The sequence below is a fragment of the Sphaeramia orbicularis genome, chromosome 20, assembly GCF_902148855.1.
Source record: "Sphaeramia orbicularis chromosome 20, fSphaOr1.1, whole genome shotgun sequence".
NCBI classification, from domain to species: Eukaryota; Metazoa; Chordata; class Actinopteri; order Kurtiformes; family Apogonidae; genus Sphaeramia; species Sphaeramia orbicularis.
The window spans coordinates 23165901-23179404 of record NC_043976.1 but is presented as its reverse complement, the minus strand read 5'-3'; the positions used below and the strand labels follow the sequence as shown (position 1 = coordinate 23179404).

The 13504-nt window shown below is 39.2% G+C and overlaps 1 protein-coding gene across 1 annotated transcript in view; it reads left to right on the top strand.

The window, feature by feature from the left end:
* The window catches only part of cntnap2a (contactin associated protein 2a), a 361415-nt gene that overhangs the window by 180651 nt on the left and 167260 nt on the right, over positions 1 to 13504 (top strand). The window contains exon 4 of the mRNA XM_030123092.1: positions 8467 to 8614. Within this exon, the coding sequence (XP_029978952.1) occupies positions 8467 to 8614 (148 nt within the window). The remainder of the gene's footprint in view (positions 1 to 8466; positions 8615 to 13504) is intronic.

Below are 13504 nucleotides of genomic sequence, written 5' to 3'. Positions count from 1 at the left end.
ATATTTTGTTTTTTTTTAAATGGAATTATGCATTTTAAAACATTTCCCTGTGGTCTTGAAGACTCAGCTCTTCAGAGAGCCCCTCCTGTCCTAGCACTTTCAAACAATCCATTTTGAATGTATTATTATGTTTATTCTTTTGTTTTACTTGGTATTTTTATTTCACTGTTTTTAATTGTACAGCTGTTTTTATGTCTTTTTAATCTACTCTTGTATTTTAGTCTGTCATTTCGCTATTTTATGCTCCTGTACGACACTGTTTTTTAATTGTACAGCTATTTTATGTCTTTAATCTATTCTTGTATTTTATTCTTTTATTTTGTTTTTTATTTATTCTTCTGTACAGCACTTTGGTCCACTGTGGTTATTTTAAAGTGCTTTACAAAAGAAGTAGAGAGTGAGAGAGAGCTTAATTGTTAATCTTACCCTGCAAGTCGCTTTGGAAAAAAGCATCTGCCAAATGCATAAATGTAAATGTAACTGTACATAAACTGTAAATGTTATGCTTGGGTTTGAATTCTTCATTTATTAAACTCCACAGGTCCATCTTCAACCCTATTTCTGAGTAATGACACCAGAAAGGTCGTTTTGAGTGCTGGCCCTTTAAATCCAAATGAGCCACTTCATGCCCCACCCCCTCCAGGTTGTTGACTGTGCTTTCTGTCCCGTTCAGCCACTTGTGTTCGTTAATACAACCAACAACTGAACATTTTAGGTAATCGGCTGGAAGTTTGGACATATTTTCAGTTTTTACTACAACCACTGCTGCTGACAAACAATTATGGGATACTCATCGAACTGTTTGGTGGAAGTCTTGACCTTATACACTACTAGGCATCAAAACTATGAATGAACACATATGAATTATGTAGTTTAAAAAAGTGTGACGTAACTCAAACCATGTTTTATATTTTAGATTCTTCAAAATAGCCACATTTTGCTTTGATTTTGCACATTCTTGGCATTCTCTCAATGAGCTTCATGAGGTAGTCACCTGAAATGTTTTCCAAAAGTCCCAGTGATGCTGAGCACTTGCTGGCCATCTGCAGTCCGTCTCATGCCGTTTAAATGACAAGGTGAGTCCAAACTTTTGACCAGTAGTGTATGTGCAAATGTTGCGACGTAACAAATAAAGCAAGAATTAAAACAGGTTGTAGAAATCCACTCGATTTTTGCAAAAATGAATATAAAGATAGCTTTGCAGCACCTGGAGGACTGAAATTCAAACTTTTTGAACTAATATGGTCCCCAAATACACAAATAAATGTACCAAAGACTAATAAAAGTGGGTTTAGCAAAATATGACCCCTATAAGTAATTGATTTACTCAGATTGCAGAGACAGAATTCCAATGCATTCAGTCCTAAATACAGTGTCCCAAAAAAATGTATACACACTTTAAATAATTGTAAAGTAGGTGTTTATTAAAATTCATTTAATTTTCAAAATGTAATAGAATTTACAAACATCATTTTATTGTTTTGTCACTGCCTGTTCTCAAACTGACATCCGTTCTGGTCCAGACACTGCTGACAACGCCAAGCAATGGAATCGCACACATCACCAAACTATTCCCTTGGTATTTGTGTACGTTCATGTTCAATGGCTGCTCTCAGTTCAGCAACTGTTGCAGGTCTCATAGCGTAGACTTTGTCTTTTAGGTATCCCCATAAAGAAACTCTAGTGGTGTGAGGTCTGGTGAATGTGGAGGGTATTCAGCGAAACCCCTCCGTCCAATTCACCTGTTTGGCAAGTTCACCAGACCGAAGTGAGAGCAGCCATTGAACATGAACGCACGCAAATACCAAGGGAATTGTTTGGTGATGTGTGTGTTTCATTGTTTTTTGGGACACCCTGTATAGGCTTTTCTACGTATTATATTTTTTCTTATTCAGTCGTATAAGGTCTTTTCTAACATTCGTCTTTGTATCTTGATCCGGTGCTTTGACTTCACAGGAATTGAACGTCTCCCCCTTTAATGTCACTTCACTCCATTCCAGATAAGAGTTGTGCGGGAATTAAAAACTGCTGAGTGTGAATAATAAGAATGATTAATTCAGATAGATAGCCGATTTCCCAGTGGGTCACGGGAGTCTTGTGTGCGGCGCAACTTAAAGCGTCTGCTGTGAAATGTGAATCATATTTTCATAAACGTGCTGCTTATGTGACGGCGGAAGAAGTACACCGGACCGAAACGTCCAGGAGTGAAACACTGAATGGGTGTGAAAATGCTGGTCCAACATCATGTCGAACTACACTTCAACATACAAGTAATGACTCACACACACAAACACTGGAAGTCAGCTCCATGTGGTGTGTGAGGTTTTATAGCAGAGCCAGGGAGTCAGTCTTCACTCCATCAGTGTTGGTCCCTGGTGAGCAGAGGGGAGAGAAGGTGCCAAATGTTCACAGCCTGAGTAATGGGCTCTTAAAACTCAATTCTTCCCCTCTGTGCATGTGTGTGTTCTTTGCCTCTGTGCTGAGCTGAAGAGGGAAAAGTGTGTGTTTCCCTTTTTGAGTCTCTCGGATTTAATTCAAGGCAGGGGAGGAGGAAGGCACAGGCAGATATACTGGCGATGGTCTGATACTAAAATGTTTCTCGACTTTTAAAAAATTTTCATTTCCTTTCTTTTGATAGTTCTGTAAAGATTAAGATGCCAAAGTAATGTACATGGAAAAGTAATGGCATGAAATGTTCTGGAAGCACCTAATAATGTGACTGCACATAATGAGCGACTGCAGAACAGAGGAGGAACACCCCGGCACATAGCTTTAACGGACACAAAGGGATACAATAATATACTCACTCCAATAAATAACATAAAGGCGGTTACAAGAACATTGCCTGTGAATATTAAAATATTTATAGAAGATTTTAAAGCACACAAATCATTGAAAACACAAAGAGCAAAAGAGGGAAATGGCATAAATTACTGTAATATTAGATGTGTAGTAGATACGCAGTGCATTTCAAGGTTGCTTTAAGAACTCTGTGATGATTAATATGATTCCAAAAAGTAAATAGAAAACAAAATCACAAAAAGAACTGACAAAATGGAACAGGATACACCATGAATCAGGTTCATCTTTCAGTCCATCTGGAGCTGTAGACCAGGATCAAAAATCCATTTAGTTTCTGCCTGCAGCAGAACTTGGTTGTGATCTTCACCCCTAGTGGGAGGCTTGATTGATTGCGAAGACTAGAATTTTAATTTTGTGAACAAGTGTCAAGGAGTGGTTAGCCGTAGGAGATGAAGAATATCTCCTGTTCGTGACACTTTTTATGTTTAACAAGGCCTATTTGTGAGGTGAACTGTGTTTTACTAATATGTACTTCTAGGCATGGGACTGTGGAGTCCTCAGGAGATGCATCAAAAAGGGGACAGACAGGGAGCTGCAGTGTCTAAAGCTTTGTGTTTTGTAACAGTAGGCCAGAAATACAGCAGTCTCTGAGGTTTGTGTAACAATTAAAAGTTACAGTGAGTTTTTCTGGGAAAACATTGTGTTATTGTAACACATCGCTGGCTTTAGCACAAACCATGTAGTTATTTTTAGAAAGAGACTGTGTTGAGAAAGTGCAAAACAGAATAAAGATATTTTAACAATAGAATGGATGGTATTCCTACCTGGTCTTATTAAGGCATATAATTTATAAACACTCAGAATTCATTATAATTTTTTGCCTCAGTCTAAGGTTGCTGCAGTTTAAAGAGCATGAGTTGAATTAAGTATTACTACAGTTTGTCTTGTTTTCTTGGCACAGTAAAAGCACATAACACAACCACCCACAGGGCTTCAGAGAAACACAAATTTCTCTATGGCCCTTCTGTTTTGCCCCGTACACTTGTCGATAAAAACAAAAGACCAGACGAAGCCGGACTGATTTCCCCTGCCTCTGTTAGGAAGGAGCACACACACACACACATCCACACACTCACAATGGCCCTGACTCCGGGCCGGTCCAACAAAGGGTCCAGCAGCAACAAGCAAATGCCAGAAAATGGCTTTCACTTGTTGTTTCTCAGTATCTGGAGATCTGTTCTCTGGAAAGGCTTGTCTCTGGCTGTCAAAACAGAGACACATTCACAAACACACACAGACTCACATACGCACAAAGAGAAATGACAGATGCACATTCAGGAAATGAAAAACAAGCAGCCAGGGAGAATAAGTGTGAGAGAGAGTGAAGAGTCGGATGAAGGGAGCTAATGGTTGTATATGTGCCTGTGTGTGGATGTGTGTGTGGATGTGAGCAGTTTGGGTATGGGCACACACATACCAGCATGCATGAGTGTTTGCATGGCGAGTGGTGTGTGTTTGTGTGTTTGAGACACAGCAGAGCAGGGGGGGTTCTGTTGACCAGCTGTAGTAAACTGATTGGCTTGTTCTTTCTTGAATGACAGCAGCCCTGGTGTTCCAAATGCCCAAGATGGACAATGACTGGCTCTCAGTTTTCCTCATTATTTCTGTTTTCCATGTCAAGTTTCCTCTCTTTGCTTTTCCTCCACTGATCTCAGGGATTGCTCAGATAATGTGACAGCTTTGCTCTATTTTGATTGTGATCCAAAGTTTTCCTTGTGAGACCATTAAAACTAAAAAAAAAAACCCAAAACAAAACATATCCTATTCAGTTTTTGTTATTCTTAAATTGTACATAGATCCTGTCAGGATACAAAAAATAAGCAAATGCACTTTGAGTCTATGTATTCAGAAATGGGTGAGAAATTATTGTTTTTTGAAGGAAACCTATTGTAGATTTTTACCAGATAGTTTGACGTAGCACATAGTACATAATACATCAATCTTCCTAATTTACAGTTGTGGAAAAAAAACACACAAAAAAATGCAAATAAGCATGTGCAGATATGCACGGTTGAACACACACCCTAACAAAAAACTGAAAGTTGCCTCAAGCATTTTGTGGCCTTTGTTGCCGTAAATTACCTCACTCCTTGATTAAACAAAACGTCAAAATGTCTAAGCTCTTAAGTTGCCTAACGCTTACACACATATACACAATACGTAGGCACACACACACCTACACACATTCCCAATTACTCATTGGTTTGCTGGTTAATGACTTGACTTTGCAAGAGAGGGAATTAAATGCTTGACTAGGCAGACTTTTCTGTGATGTTCAGCATTCACAACTTTTCCCTCATATTCATCCTCTCCTCTTCCCTATCCTACCTGCTGCCCTTCACTCTGCATAGTAATGTCTTTGAATTGAGCTGTTCATTCAGCCAAGCACAGATAAATGCCAAATAGCGGGATGAGCACAATAGAGAAATAAAAGAAGGGAGCTGGAAAAGTGGAGGAAAGATGGAAGTTTTTGGGTGGGGACGAGTAACGGCTTTTGTTCTCTTTGCATGGGCTCTCTCTCGCTCTGTCATACCTTGACAAGGGCAAGGAGAGGAGAGTGTCAGCTGGACTAAAAGAAGTAGTCTGCATACAGTCTGCCAAATCCTCAGTAGATATTCTGTATTTGTATTATTATATTTCCTAAACTAACTCCCAACTATAAAATAAGTCTAAGGGCAGTATGAGGTTTTAATGTTGCAGAAAGGTTTAAATGGCAAGGTGCTGTGGAGGTAATTGTGTATCTTTGTGTGCATATGTGTCTGCATGTGGGCCTGCACATTGATATATTTCTGCATTTTGTGCCTACACTAGGGCCACAGGCATTTTGGAAATAGAATAGTGAAGGACAAACATTCAATAGAGGGCACATGATGTGAAGAAACTATTGAACATTTGACAGAAATAGAGAGCTGAGTTTTATTGAGTAAAATATACAAACAGCTCCATGTGGTTTTGATTTGAGGAAGTCAATCATTTAGGTGTTTTCAAAATACAAGTTGGAAGAGAAAAATGTTGCCTTTGTATGTCTTAGCAAATACACAGACATAATTTGAACATTTTATAAAAAGAAAAAGAAAATAAAAAACCTTTCATATCACTGGTTTTCAAACAACATTGCAGTCTTCTCGGGTTTTGCCTTTTCTAGATGGGCAGAGGGTGGAGGGGTGGTTGAAAGAATCTGGGACTTCACATCCAGAACCACTGCACTGAGATTTCTGGTTTTTAGGTTTACATTGAAAGTGTTTTGGTTAATGTTTCGGAAGAGATCTTGGTGTGGTTAAATATGACTTAGTACATTGTGAATCTTAGCAGCATGTCCTTGCAGAAACTGAAAACCATCTGAGTTTTGATCACTTAGAATTTATAGACGTAAAACACTTGTGTGTCATGCTGCTGATGGTTATATATTGACTTGCGCATGAATAATCCTGACATGTTGAAGAAATTCAGATTTCAGGTTTAAAATCAGCGCATCTGATTTAGATAAAATAGACTTTTTCTACTAGAAGGAAAATCATTGTTGACCAGTGTAGTGTATGTATGTGTGAGATATATTTTATATTCAGAACTGATGAAGCTATACATATCCTTTGGTTGAAAACGTGCACAAAAGCAGCATTTTATTCTGATGAATGAGTGTTTTTCAAGCACCATGTGATGTCATACAGTTCAAAGTTATGATAGACTATGAGTTTAGCTATTTGAAAGGGTGATGATGGTGTGTGTCTTAAGGCCTTGTCTTAAATGTTTTATTAAGAACTATCTATATAGTATGCGATCCATGAAAAGCTAACCTTGCCACTGTACATTTATTCAATCTACTTGCAGAGACAGAGAAAAAGTGAAAGAACTGTATCTGGGTTTATCTAACTTTGAAAATATAGGGTACAATTGAAATGATTCTTCAAAAATATTTACACTGAATAATAATTATCCACATGCTTGTGAAGAAAAGAGAGTCATTAAAGTCTTCTGACACCATTCAGCAAATAAAGAGCAGGAGAATAAAGGATGGTTTCCTTTCTCTGAATAGTTAACTCTGTGACTCTAAAACCATGACCCTTAACAGACCATATGTAGTGCTCTGCGTATGGACTGCGTCTCTCTCAAAAAATGGCAATGCTGCTCATGGACCAGTCACAGATCTTCAGTATGAGTACAAAATGCAGGTAAAGCACAATGGATGGCTCCCGAATGAGTCATGGAGCTGTGTGCATTTGAAGCATGGCTAAAAAAGCGTGCATGTGTTTGTGTGCTCACTTAACCTTTACTGGATAAATAAAGATTAAAAATAAAAGAAGGGATAGACACAGAAGAGATAGAAGCGTTGTTCACCTCCTGTCCTTTCCTTCACTACAGTGGAAGTTTAGTAGCTTAGAGCTTAGTGTGAACTCTTGACCATCTTCTCCTTTGCAGATAGCATATCTTCAGGGGTACATACTTGGGTCAGCAAGGAGTCAGCTCAAAGCAGACTGTCTGAGTAGAGCTTTTTTTCCCCCCACTCAACCACTGCCCTGCCGACGTCATGTCTTATCTGCAATAGCACATGGCTGCATAGAATCTAGTGTTTTGCTCTGGTCTATTTACCTGCTAAGCTACTAATGAGACTTCTCCCCAATGGTTCGTGCCAACTGTTGTGTGCATATGTGTGCAGAAGGACTGCAACAAAACCAGGGTGATGCTGTGAATGTTTATTTCAGAGAGGGGAAAGCACAGAAGTGAATAGTTCAGGGACTGTGGTGAGGTGGATTATTGGGTGGTTAGAGGTTCTCTCCATTATGTGCTAGGTCAAGTGAGCAAAACGGCACTGAGCAGGAGGAGCAGAGGAGGGGAGGTAAAAGGCGAGAAAAAGAGGAGTGAGGAGTTGAAAGAAAATGATATGTTAACCAGGGCTTCTTTGTGAAGATTGTTTGCTCCTGCTGTGCTGTGGTGTCTTTTCTCCATAATTACTGCGGCCTTTTTGTGGTCAGCTGACTACAGAGTTCTCTGGTATACTGCTTCCAAGACTGCATTTAAACACTGTCGTTTAAATGAGTTCATGAAAGGGAAATGCATTATTTTGATGGGATTTTATAAACAGGCTTCATCCACTAGTGGGTAGTTAAGTAAATAAATCATTTTTTTCCTGTTTCCCCCTGACTTTGTACATATTTTGTTTGTAGATAATATGCTGTTTTCTACAGGCTGGGATTATAGACTACACACTACAGCAGCTCAACTGTGTAAAAAACTGTGTTAATATGACAAGAAAATGGAATAATTATGGGTCATAAGCCTCTGTAAATGTTTGGGACTCACAAATCTGCTTAAATATGAGGAGACGCAAACAAGGACTTTTTTTAAATGTACTACATGTTACATATAAAATTGAAAATTCCCTCACCAAACCCCTGGAGTCAGTCTGTCTTATAGAAGCCATATTAGATACGTAGGCTCATAATTATTTTGTATGTTTTGTGAGTGTGCACCTCAAGGGCAGGATGTGGTGAGTGGAACAAATATTCCTGCGTCAAGTCCTGAAGCTTGTTGTTTGACTGCAGGCTTGTGGCTTTGATGTATTTAATTTCATTCTGTGTGTGCTTGTGTGTGCGGCTGTTTTCACAGGCCTTTTCTGGGAACTCCAACTCGGAGAGCGCAGTCCGGCATGAGCTGCAGCAGGGAATTGTGGCTCGCTTTCTGAGGCTTGTCCCACTGGACTGGAGTGAGGAAGGACGGATTGGACTTCGCATTGAAGTCTATGGCTGCTCTTATTGTGAGTGTACATGCAGGGACAGAGGACACACACACACACACACACAGTGCACACACATTTCTGTTCTTCTTCCCTTTGCACAGTCTCACACCTGTAACACCGGTAACCTTTACACATTATTAAAAAGAGTAAATCAAAATACAGTGCTGTTCATTTGCATATTAATAGCTTTGCACTCACTGGACGGCTTATGTCAAGAAGGAGTTGATTATATTAGCTTCCACATGAAAATTCAGTACAGTGTCTTTAAGTACCTTCCCTTTAGTATTTAAGGTATACTTGTAACTGTACATACAATATACAGGTGTGTACATCTGTTCTCAGTTGGTCTTAATAGTGCAGGAAACCATGATAGTCAGTTCTATTCATATCCATTGGAGGTGGTTTGCCAGGCACATCCCTTCATTATGTGATAATTCTTTACAGGAATCAAAATACATGCCTGGAAATGTACTCATAAACTTAAGACACATGCAGAGCACAGCACGAGATTGACAAAACATAGATGCACACTCACACACTGTCTTTTGCTTTACACAAATGTATCAACCAGGGAACTGACTCTCTTGCAGCCTCTTTGCTCTCATCCTATTAAAGGCTGCCAAATTGATTTCGATAACAATTTTCAATTAAGGTTCTGCATAAATTACTGTTATAAGTGACACACGTACATATTTCATTCAGCAGATGTGATTACACTGTGTGCGGATAGGTCCATAAGTGTGTGTCTGTGTGTGTAAATACAAGGGCATACGTTGCATTCCAGTCAGTCCTCAGCTCTTTGATTGTGTTCCCTTTGTTTCATTTCTTTCCAGTGGTCACAGAAAAGTGTCAGCAGTGACAAGGGTGACAAGAGTTGGCACACACACACCAACCATGCCCACGAATGCACACCCTCTATGTACATATACACACACAGAATAAGAACAGCACAGGTTTCAGCCTCGCACGTATGCCCTAAAAGAAAAATGTTACTATATGCAATAAAACTTTAAATTAAAAAGTTTACAATGTCATTACATTTCTAAACCTATTTGGCCATAAGTCATTGGATTCCATTTTTATTTGTGTATTAAAGTTTCACCATGATATTTTATTAGGTGTTTGCTGTCTCTATAAGCAGAGGAAATATTTTTACAGACCTCCAAGAGTTCAGAATAAGGCAACGATGAATAGTCAAAAGGCAGAGACATCAGTGCAGGTTACATTCAGTACAAGGCCTGCTGGATTCATTTCATAATTAATGAGTGATGTATACTTTTCCCAAATATAAAATATGCTATTTCATTAATACAAAACAAGAAATGTTTCTCTACTTCAGAAAAGGGGAAATTGGAACAGTAAATCCACAACAGTGGAACCGGCTGTCATAGATGGACAGAGTCACATACAGTACCTGAAATATAAACCACATATCACCGCAGAAACTATTTGTGTTTTTATCACTGAAAAAGTAGAATAAACCCAGTTGCTGGTTAACACTGACTGGCATGGTAAATGTAAAAATAAGACAGACTTGGCTATATTAGACTTATTATTGGATGTCTTGTAGATTTTGTTAGATTTGGATTTGTTTGCTGTGCACCTCCTCTCCTGATCTGTCAGTTGTCTTCCAGAAGGATGTCAGGTATTATTTATGTATAATAGATGTTTCTGCAATATCTATTGGATCTTATCACCGCCTGAATCTGTCAGAGGTTTTTGCATTAAGAGTGACATCTGTTTAGCTTACTATTTGCTTTTCAAGCTTTTTACTGTCTCAAATGATACCCAGTGGGCTTTTTTCACAGAAGACATGTTATATAAGGAACCACAGGGGTGTAAATAACACCAGTGACTGAATGAATTCCATTAGCATACACAATAGGGTGGGTATTGTCTATGCTTTGATCAGGTAATTGGGAAACTTGCATAGAAAATAAAATAAAGAAATACTTCAGCCCCCGCCAATGACTGTTTACTCGCATTCAATGACACATAATTTGGTAGACAGTTTCTGAGATAAACAAGAATAATCAATAGAATATCAGTTTTTCGGCTCAGGCTGCTTCTCTGGCAGATATTAATGTCATCCACCACACCTTGACATCTGTCAGAGGAGACTTTTAATAAATACACAATCAGCTGAACACAGTTACCACTCAGATATCGGTGATCACAACCATAAGGAGACACGTTTACACAAGCTCCGCTACACACATGTACACTTACCTCCACCGCACCATCTTTCAGAGCTGTCTGTCAGCTGTGTTTTCAAGCCCGTGGTGCTTTCTGATGATTACACTGTCACTGCTTCTATTTTCAACGTTCAATCAGAAAATGAGAAGTCATACAGTTGTCTGTTCATCTACCCATCCTTCACTCACCAACTCTCCGCCGCCTTGTTGGAATCAACTCTTCCTAAATGTTTTCCTGCTTCCCAATCCAAAGATGAAAGAGAGAAGCGCAGCGTTGGGCAAGGACAAAAGAAGAGGCTGAAAAGGGGAAAAACACAATAGAGAAGTAGTAGGAGGAGGAGAAGGAGGCAGATAAATATAGATGTTATGTTCCCAGTATAATCACCAAATATGCTGGTTGTAAATGATAATTCTGGGTTTTGAAAATGTATGATAATTAAATGCAATACCATATTATGACTCATCTAGGACTGTGCAATGAAAGACTGTGCTTGTATATGTGAGTGTGCCAGAGCTAGAGGCTATAAAGGAGTCGTGATCCACCGTGCTGTGGAATTTACATGCTTATTTCCATTTTGATTAACACAGGATCAACAGAAAATCAATTATTTCATAGATGAGTAAGGAAATAGTAGAGCGGGAGTGCACAAGAAAAAAGGGAGTCAGACAGAAACAGAGACTACAAATTTGATTTTCTGTACCAATGTGAGCCCACTCAGACAAGTCGAATTTCAAAGAAACACATGCGTATCTTGACTGCAGCATGTGGTCTGTTTATGCTAACAGCACGCTGAATCTGGTGTCAAGATGTGGTATCCACACCATCATCTGCTGAGTCTGAGAAATATCAGAAACAAAGATGAAGTCATCACAAGCTTTAAGCGCATCACTGTAGTCTTCAGGCTCAGGGATGCAGCTGGTGCAGAGAGAGATGAATATGTCCAAAATAATACTGGATTTTACCCCAGAAATCAAGTCTTCCGAACTTTTTTAGAAGTTTTTTTTAATCACAAGCAAATTCTACGTGATCATTAGCGTGCAGTAAATGATGGGTGGAACAGAGGTTAGCATTAACTCTTCACAGCAAGAAAGCCCTGGGTTCAATTCCAGTACCATCCTGCATGGAATTCTGTCTGAAATTTGCAAGTTCCCCCCATGTCTGCATGGGTTCTCTATGGGTTCTCTGCAGCTTCCTCCGACTGTCCAAAGATACGCACCTTAGGTTAAACTCAGTCACCTGTAGATGTGAATGGGTGTTTTACATGCTACGTCCCAGCCTATGTGTTCTGCATCCTGTAACCAGGACGCACATAATGTCCTCCCTTTGTCCTCTCCCACCTCCCAAGCACAACTCCAGAGACCAGAAAACTACAGTCCAAAATGTATTTATTTTCAAATAACTCCAAAAAAAAAAAAAAAAAAAGATTCAGGGAGGGCTCAGCCAAAACAACAAACAAAACCATCCTCAAAGTCAAACTAAATTTCCTACCCAAAAATAAATTCAGGAAATAAAAGTACAATAAACTAACCTAAACTCCCTTAACCAAAAACTGGAGAAAAATGTTAAAACAAAAGAGCCACCCTCCCCCACCAGAAAGTGTCAAATTTACTACTTGCATATATATATATATATATATATATAAGACAAACTACAGAACAAATAAACACGAGTGCTGGCCACCAGGAACACACACGATCTCTTTTGGGAGCTGGGAAGAGACCAAAGGGAGACTAAGCTGCTGCATCCATCCAATCAACAGCTACACCTGAAAAAGGAAAAGGAAAACACAGCACCCCTACAGGACTGGGGGGAACACAGCACTTCATTATACTCATAGAAATACTAATACAAACCTATTAGGATAATTATGACCCTGGGTCATAACAGACAAAACAATTAATCATCTTTACTTGTCAGTATATTATATATTATGTGGACATGCAACACACACTGAGTTTGAACCTCTACATTAAACTCATCACTAGGTGAAACATGCAGGAGCACACCACACACTGCAGACTCAGAGCAGTGGGTCGCCGTATCAGACGCCTGAGCAAATGTCAGTAGTGAACTGGGGACACATCCAGGGTGTACCACCCATTGGTAGTTGGGATCTATGCAACTCTCCACTAATCTCACAGGGATTAAGGATTACTCCGAAAATAGATATATAGATGGATGCTGCGAATGATGTGATTCTATGATACCTACATCTGTGATCCACTGATACAATAAACACTATAACATCTGAATTATCCAGCTGTTCAGCAGTTATTTTACTCACCATTGATGCAGGTGGCATTTGTTTGGCCTGTCTTTATATTGTTTGATTAGTTGAAATAAGGACGGCAGACCCCTGTAATAGATTTGGGTAAAGGTTATAACAGTTAGATAACAGTCACTGTAATGGCAGAGGCATCTGTATGTTCTATTATTAATAAAGAACCAGCTGTGACATGATTTTTCATTTACAGTTTTATCTTTTTTTACAGAGCAGCTCCCTTAGGGTCTTCACACCCAGACACACACACATACATTCTTACCTGTGGTATGTATGCATACCTACAGACCACATTTCTGCCTTTATCTGCCGTCTTTTCTTTAGATGTGTAGCTATCATTCCCCATAATGTGCAGCTCGTGGCCAATGGCTCACCACTGTGGATATTTCTGTGATTTTAATTGTGATATAAAAGTTCAGTTAGTTTTATAT